The 8,542-nt window shown below is 37.8% G+C and overlaps 1 protein-coding gene across 1 annotated transcript in view; it reads left to right on the plus strand.

The window, feature by feature from the left end:
- GPHN (gephyrin) overlaps nucleotides 1-8,542 on the plus strand; it is a 215,333-nt gene that overhangs the window by 112,890 nt on the left and 93,901 nt on the right. The window contains exon 9 of the mRNA XM_009883501.1: nucleotides 2,251-2,385. Within this exon, the coding sequence (XP_009881803.1) occupies nucleotides 2,251-2,385 (135 nt within the window). The remainder of the gene's footprint in view (nucleotides 1-2,250; nucleotides 2,386-8,542) is intronic.

Genomic DNA, 8,542 nt, shown 5'->3' on the forward strand with positions numbered 1-8,542 from the left:
GGATGGGGCATCTACCACCTCTCTGGGCAACCTGTTCCAGTGTTTCACCACCCTCATCGTAAAAAATACCTTCCTCATATCTAGTCTAAATCTCTTGTAGTTTAAAACCATTACCCGTTGTCCTATTGCAACAGGCCCAGCTAAAAGGTTGGTTCCCATCTTTCTTACCAGCCCCCTTTAGGTACTGGAAGGCCGCAATAAGATCTCTCCGGAGCCTTCTCTCCTCCCAGCTGAACAACCCCAACTCTCTCAGTTTGTCCTCACAGGAGAGGTGTTCCAGCCCTCGGATCATTTTTTGTGGCCCTCCTCTGGACCTGCTCCAAGGTCCATGTCTTTCCTGTGCTGAGGACTCCAGAGCTGGATGCAGTACACCATGTGGGGTCTCACCAGAGCAGAGCAGAGGGGCAGAATCACCTCCCTTGACCTGCTGGCCATGTTTTGTTTTGATGCAGCCCAGGATGTGGTTGGCCTTCTGGGCTGCAAGCACACATTGCTGGCTTATGTCCAGCTTTTCATCCATTGATACCCTCAAGCCCTTCCCCTCAGGGCTGCTCTCAGTCCCTACATCCCCCAGCCCCGGATTGCCCTGACCCAGGTGCAGGACCCTGCCCTTGGCCTTGTTGAACCTTGTGAGATTCATGTGAGCCCACTTTCCAGCTTGTCCAGGTGCCTCTGGATGGCACTCCTTCCCTTTCCTCAGGTATGTCAACCTCACTACTCAGCTTGGTGTCATCCACAAGCCTGCAGAGGGTGCACTCCATCCCACTGCATATGTCATTGATGAAGATACTAAACATTACTGGTCCCAATACAGACGCCTGGGGGACACTACTTGTCACTGATCTCCATCCGTTCATTGAACTGTTGACTACTACCCATCAAATCCGTATGTCTCCAATTTAGAGAGAAAAATGTTATGGGGGACCGTTTTAAATGCCTTACAGAAGTCCAGATAGACGACATCCGTGGCTTTTCCCTTGTCCACTGATGTAGTCACTCCATCATAGAAGGCCACTAGGTTGGTCAGGCAAAACTTGCCCTTGGTGAAGCCATGCTGGCTGTCTAGAATTACCTCTCTGTCCTCCATGGACCTTAGCATAGCTTCTAGGACGATCTGTTCCATGATCTTCCCAGGCACAGAGGTGAAGCTGACACGTTGGTAGTTCCCAGGGTCCTCCTTTCTATCCGTTTTTAAAAATGGGTGCAATGTTTCCCTCTTTCCAGTCACCAGGAACTTCACCTGACTGCCATGACTTTTCAGGTATCATAGAGAATGGCTTGGCAACTACATCAGCCAATTTCTTCAGGACTCCTGGATGCAATTCGTCAGGTTCCATAGACTTCTGTTTGTTCAGGTTCCTCAGGTGGTCACAAACCTGATCTTCTCGTGCAGTGGGAGGGACTTGGCTACCCCAGTCCCTGCTTTGAGGTCCATCCACTGGAGAGGTGTGGGGAGAGACGTTGCCAGTGAAGACTGAGGCAAAAAAGTTGTTGAGTACCTCAGCTTTCTCCTTGTCTGTTGTTAGCAGTTTGCCAGTCGTGTTTGTCGGGGGGGGGTACACTTTCCTACACTTTCCCCATACATAGTGTGGGGGGAAAAAAAAAGGTTCAATTTTTATTTTTCCCTTCAGAATGCATTTTTAACCAGTGTTGGCTTTGGATGCTGGTTTCTCATGCTTTTACCCATACTCCCTCCACAGAGGCCTGTAGCTTTTGCAGCACAAAACTTTCATCAAGAATGTTTATAACTGTAATAGCCTTCGATACACAGAATGAAGAGTATTTATTACAAGAAATTTTCTAACTGCATGACATTTCTTCAGAGGATTTCAGTTATTGCTAATAAATGGTTTTCTCTTCAGAATATTGTCGCCTAGTTAGAGAATTGGAAGTCTGCCTCCCTTCATGCCACAGTAGAAATCACTGTTGGTCATAGTTGGGCTTGAAACAGAGGCTTAAGAGGAAAAACGTTACTTTCTTATTATTTTCTGCCATAGTATGTCAGATTCATAGGTTTTTCAGGACAAATTGTATGTTCTGTGCTACTTAAGTTAGAGTATGATTTTATATATTTGCTAGGTATTTGTTACTGAAATTATGAGAACATGCCATTATCCACTGCCAGCATTGCATATGAGGAGGTATGCAAATCGAAGAGTGGGGTATTCCTACATTTTTGATGTAAGGTTTTGAGTAAGTTTTAAATACAGTATATTTTTTACTATTAATTCTCTCTCTCTTCTTTTTAAGATTCCAGATTCCATCATCTCTCGTGGTGTTCAGGTGCTCCCACGTGATACAGCCTCCCTCAGTACTACTCCTTCAGAATCTCCTCGTGCCCAGGCCACCTCTCGTCTCTCCACTGCGTCCTGCCCAACACCAAAAGTAAGTACGCTTATGCCTTGCAAGCTTCATGCTCAGACATATAATCTATCAGACTAATGTATCACCTCTGCTGAACAAGGTTGGTTCGCATGCAAGGGTTGTATCATTCTAAGTAATAAAATAAATAAAATGCAAGACAGTATAGTTTATTCCATGTGTACTGTTGCACAATTTAATACGTGGGTCCACCAACACATTATGGTTACTGAAGTTTCATGTTATCTTTTGCAATATCAATCATGAATATGAAGTTGTTAACACCTTGAATGTCTTCAGTATCCCCAGGAACATAGATAATCCTGCCACTGAGTAACAACATTAAGCAAGTAGTATTTTGTCAACAAAATGTATGTGCAAATTACTAGCCTGGGCTGGGGCAGTTCTGTGCACCACTTTATTATTGTTTGGTTTAAGACACTTTCAAACCAACTGGTTTTGCTCAAACTTAGATATTTGCTGCCTGACATTTGGAAACAAAAACCAGCCTAAATTGAATAGAAAGAAAGTTTTAATGCCAACCTTGTGGGTTTATTATTCAGTTCTTACTGATTATGCTGTACTATTTAATCATTGAGGTGAACTCTAGAATGTTCTCTTTTTATCAACCTTTAGATAGCATACATCAAAAACTAAGTAGATTGGCCAGTGGCAAGGCCTGTAATGTTTACCTTCCACAGGGTTCCTTTCAGGAGAAGAAAACTCTTTCTGAATTCGCTTTGTGCGTTCACATCACAAAGATCTTTCTGTGGCACCAGATGCTGACATACTAATAGACCCATAGCAGATGGCAAACAATAACATTCTTCCTCATCTAATTCATGATCCTTGAAGACTATTCTGCTTGCTAAAGTGATTGCCAACATCTGCTAGTTCTTCTTTCCTGCTGTCTCATTCTTTTCTGTCAGCAAACAAGATTTATTGGCAACCACCCATAGAAATGTTTTGGTTTAGCCTATGGTTATTGTTTTGTGCAGTTCTCACCTTCCCTGTGAATCAAAATTATTCTGATGGACAGCATACTTGAACTTCATTATATAGTCTGCTTTTCTTAAAGAGGTATTCAGTGAATTCTACCTGCAAGCATCTCCTTCATTTTTTTTTGCTAAAAAATTGTCACTTGTCTGATGGCTTAAAAATAAAAACTTGGAGCTTATTTCATTAGAACACTCAGAGCAGAAGAGCAATATGAAACAGAGAAACGGCACTGAGTTTTATGCCTGTTGACAAAACAAAAGTGTCCAAAGAACACCAAAGGAGACCAGGCATAAAAACAGAGACAGCATTTCTAAGAAATAGCTCTAGATGAAGCCTATATATTTTCAGGAAGGTTATCACAATGGGAAGGAGCAAAGCTTATCTGTTGTGAAGTGGAATGCACTCCTCTAGACTATCTTCAAAGATTTAGAGATTACAGAAGAAACACAAGAACTTTGGAACAGATTAAAAATCTGAAACTCTTCTTTGGGAAATTAGTTGAGATGAGCTCTTATCATAATTGGATCGTGCCTTGGTATTTCATGTTAAGCTCTGTTTTTCATGTATTACTGCAAAATCAGATTTTGTTCAAAATGTGTGAGACCACACCACTTTTATAACAGAAATTGCCACACAACATCTAGATAGTCTAGCTTTTCTGTGATGTCTTTCAAAAGTGGATGGTACAAGCTGATATGGAGGAGTATCTAGGAAAACCCAACTGGAAAATAAACTTGAAGGGTGGTCTCATCTGTTCCTATTACCTAAGGGTTGGATTTTGCACAAAAGTATAAGCTTCTTTGCCACTTGGAGAGCTCTTGGTTCATTTTACTTATTACTTTAAAAAAAACAACCAACCAAACAAACTACTCATTATCTTTTTGTTCAGTCCTTTTCAGTACCCTCAAGTTCTCAAACATCATCTGAATTTGTCAGAAATACAGTTCATTCATATTCTTCAAGATTGTCAACATGTCTAAATGTCTGCACTTGTGTTTTTCCTTCTGGATCCTGGCTTTCCAATAATGCAGTATGAATTAAATTTACATTGCACCTCTTGATCCACACAATAGTGAGAATAAAGATAAATTGTACTTCAGCATTCAGTTGATATTTCAGGGTGGGTTTTTTTTCTTTAATCTGCAAGTGTGTATCTCTTCAGTATTCTCATTTGCTGGTTTAGGAACTCATTTTGGGGCTCCAAAACATGTATATTTGAAATGAAACAAAGGAGAGGAAGTTTCAGGGAAAAAAAAAACAACTTAGTTTTCTTTGATTAGACATATTGCTTGGAGTGGTGGTCTAGCCGTGGAGCTAGTGGCACTATATTTTCTTGTCAATTACGTATTCCAGTTTATTTTGTTGTACCATTTTCTTGTTGTATTTTTTTTTGTCCTAAATGTACATAAACCCTTACATCTCTCTTACTGAATTTGCTGAATAGTAGAAAGTTGTGCGTGTGTCTCAGGAAAAAAAAATCAAGCTTCTGCAATGACGGGAGCACCTCTGTTGAATGAATGTAAGTAACAGGTTACTAATGCATGGTGGGGATATTGGAGAGAAGGTATGGGAAAGTGCATTACTAATACTCCTGATTGATATGCTAGGAGAAGTCTTTTCATAATTATATTTTGGAAAACCTAATGTTGTTTATATACACACACATACCATGTATACAAAATACAACATTTCATTTCAAATTTCTTTACTGTTTACACTTTATGTTCCATGTTTTCTGAAAATCTGTTTCTAACAGAGTAGTAAATGATGAATATTGAGTTTGAACCTGTGTATTTCAATCAATCCTCAAAAGTTTAATTCCCTGATAAAAGAACTAAATATATTTTTCACTGTAGCCCCTTGGGAGGTCAGAACTTCTCAAGACAATTTTCCATTGGGACTACTCTATCATTATAGTTTTGTGGATCTACCTACAAACTTGCTTTTGTTAGCTTTTAATAAATCTCTGTAGAACGCCTTCCTTGTTCACTAAATTGCACTTGAGTTTCAAGTAAGATCTACTGCAGCTCAAAGAGCATTTAAACCATATTTATAGTAGATGGATTCAGGTATAGAGGCAATCTAAGTTTTACTCAGGGGAAAACTGTACTAACAGTCCTTCTTTTTTCAGTCATTCAACCATAAAGTTGATAGTGATTGTGACAGATATTTTTATCTTCTACAATATAGTTTTGATCTTTTTAAAGTTTTACTGCTGTCTCAACAAGATTAGATGAATTTACTGAATACTCACATGACAAAAGTTTAAGATGATACAATATGGCTTGCAAGTTTTTCTTGTCATTTTCAGTAGCTGCTCAGATTCTGAGATGTTACTGTATTTTTTTGTATGTTTGTGGTTGACATTTTCATGAAGTTAAATGCAATATTCTTTTCAGATACAAAAGCAATGCACTACTTAGTATAAAATAGCTTTTACAAATACGGAGAAATGTTATGTTTGCATTAATGTTGAATCTTGGGGCTTTTTCAAACTTACAGTATAAAATTTTAGATCTATAACTTCAGATAATTTAAAAGAATGTATCTAGTGCAAATGACTGAGTCAGTCCTTCAAACTTCTAATTTTGTTCCACTCTTAGGGAGATGATGTTAGTATAAAAGAAAATTACAGCTTTCAAGTTGAAGTCTTCACTTCTCCCATACATAAATGACATAATCAATATTTAATGTATGGCAATGTTGTGTGTCAAAGTCAAATGAAGCAGATATAGAAGACCAAGACCGGGTTTTAAATTATCACCAGGAATACATTTCAGTGACAAGAGGTGTTCAAAGTATTTCACTTTGCGAGATCATAAGTCTCATTGATGTTCAGTTTTTCCACTTCAGTGTGCAAAGTTTCTTTCAGTGTTATCTTTGATCATGAAGGTTCCTAAGGAACTTGTTATAGTACTTTTAAGATGAGAGCGGTTTTTTCTATTTCCATCTTGCTACACTTCATTCCTAACACTCCTTATATTCTGCTTAAGAAAAAGTCTCTCTCTACTTTATTTGGTGGTTATCTGTACCTTCCCTAGCTATCCATTTTTTAGTTACACTGAATCAGACAAAACCCTTGGTGGTGGTAAGTTACATCCTTACGTATTTGTAGTTGTGATAGATAGCTTTTAATTCCTATGTGAGAAAAGTATATAGGCTTTATCTTACAGCTAAAATGAGCAAGCAAGGCTACTTTTCAGAAGTTTTTTAGATTCTAGCACAAGTCATCTCATCTATCCACTGTTCCATCCAAACCTTCTTTGTACAATAATATATTTAATTCTGCTAGTTGATAACTTTCTGTAACTTTCTTTAGCTGTCTCCTGTTAAGAGCTGTTATCTTTATCATTCGGAAGTTGACATTCACCTAAACACCTAATATCCCTAACATAAAAAGTATGATAGTTGTAATTTATGTAACTGTTTCAATTGCAGAGAATTTCTGAAGTGAAAAAGTCTAGAAAAATACATTAAATTACTTCTGTGGCAAAAGATATTTTTTTATCTCGATCGTATTTCATGCTTGCTACCAATGAAAAATGATGCTTTGAACACCTTCTGTCATAAACCATGGCTTTAATATTGAATGTGCACATTGCTGCAAGTTTTTCCACATGGTGAAATGAGTTACAAATTAATACTAAACGTAATTATCACTTGTGTTTTCAGTCTAGTATTGTGACTTTTAAGATACAACTACTATGAAGTAATGACATCAGATGGGAGCAGGTAGACTTGGGAAGATGCTTTTGTATCAATTATTGTTACGAATTTTTCAGCGGAAATATCCAGTATTTTTCAGTAGAAGAATGATCAGGTTGCTTACCAGAAATTCTTAGTTAATAATAAGATGCTGATTTGGCAAGTTGTAGTTTTATCCATAGGGTAGATATTTTGTATACATTGAGTGTGTTAATTTTTATATTTGTTATCTTGATTCCTACTATTTCTTCTTAAGGTGGTCATCAAGGTGAAAACAATGTGGCGATTATGTAAATATATTTTAAAGTTTGTATACATACACTGAATTCCCAAGTGAAGTTTTTTATTTTTTAAGTTTGCATATGCTATAGTTTTTTCTACCTAGGAACTTGCTTGATTAACGAGCAAGTGCTTTGGCACAGCTAATTAGCTGTGATAAGGTTGAGGAGCATGGAAAAGTGGACAGGATGTTTTAAATTGTTAGAATGACCTAGGTAGATGAAATCACACTCTGAGCTCTGCAAGGGTTTCTTGCTTTTTCTGGTAAAACACATAGCTGTGTATAGACACATGAGCTTTGTTAGATATTTGACCCTGCTAAAAATTCCGCTGTTTTCTTGGTTATTTCTGGGGTTTATTGCCTCTTAATTTTTTTCAGTGCTCATTCCAGGATCGCAAAAAATGATACTTAGTGAAAAGAGCTGCTGCGAGAATGTATACTGGAGTAGGAAGTAGCCAGGGTTGCCTTAAGATGAGGTATCCTGCTTAATAATGCACATCAATCTACTGTATCATCCCAGGTTCTCCTCAATACAGTGCAGTAGTGGTTTTCAAATCAATTACTAATTAAGGTACTAGAATAGTTCCATATAATCATTGCCTTTTTTCCTCACTGTTAAAAGTGTATTGTCCTGGCAAAACATACGGACGATTGAGTCCTAAGAAGTCTTATTTTTAGTTTACATTTTGGTTAAAAACCCTGCTTGTTGTTTGTTAAAAAGACTAAATGACACTACTTAAGAAGTGAGACATAACTACGAAAGAAGCAGCTTGGTATGCTTGGGATATCGGGAAAAAAAATCACAAATACATTGTAAATAATCAAAGCAAAATAGACTCATCAACAAGCCTCTGGAGAGGCAGAATAAAGACTTGTGTCATCAAGTTTAAGATGAACATTGAATTTCAGTAGAGGTACTTATTTGACTTAGTTTTATTTATTGAATATCTGTTTTTCAAGTAGTACCATATTCACTGGTACCAGGAGCCTGTATTACATAGTATAGCAGTGCCAAAATCCAGGTCCCTTCCTTGTCTAATGCCCAAGAACTGTTAATAGCGGGGCTAAAGAAGGATGCTAGAGTAGTTGTGAATTGTCTACCTCTACCAGTCCAGAGCATCCAGAACAAATATTGAATTCATAGAATCGGCTACTTTTTCAGACCTCTTCTATGGTGAATCATATGAAGAAGCGCTA

The sequence above is a fragment of the Charadrius vociferus genome, unplaced genomic scaffold, assembly GCF_000708025.1.
Source record: "Charadrius vociferus isolate BGI_N301 unplaced genomic scaffold, ASM70802v2 scaffold34, whole genome shotgun sequence".
NCBI classification, from domain to species: Eukaryota; Metazoa; Chordata; class Aves; order Charadriiformes; family Charadriidae; genus Charadrius; species Charadrius vociferus.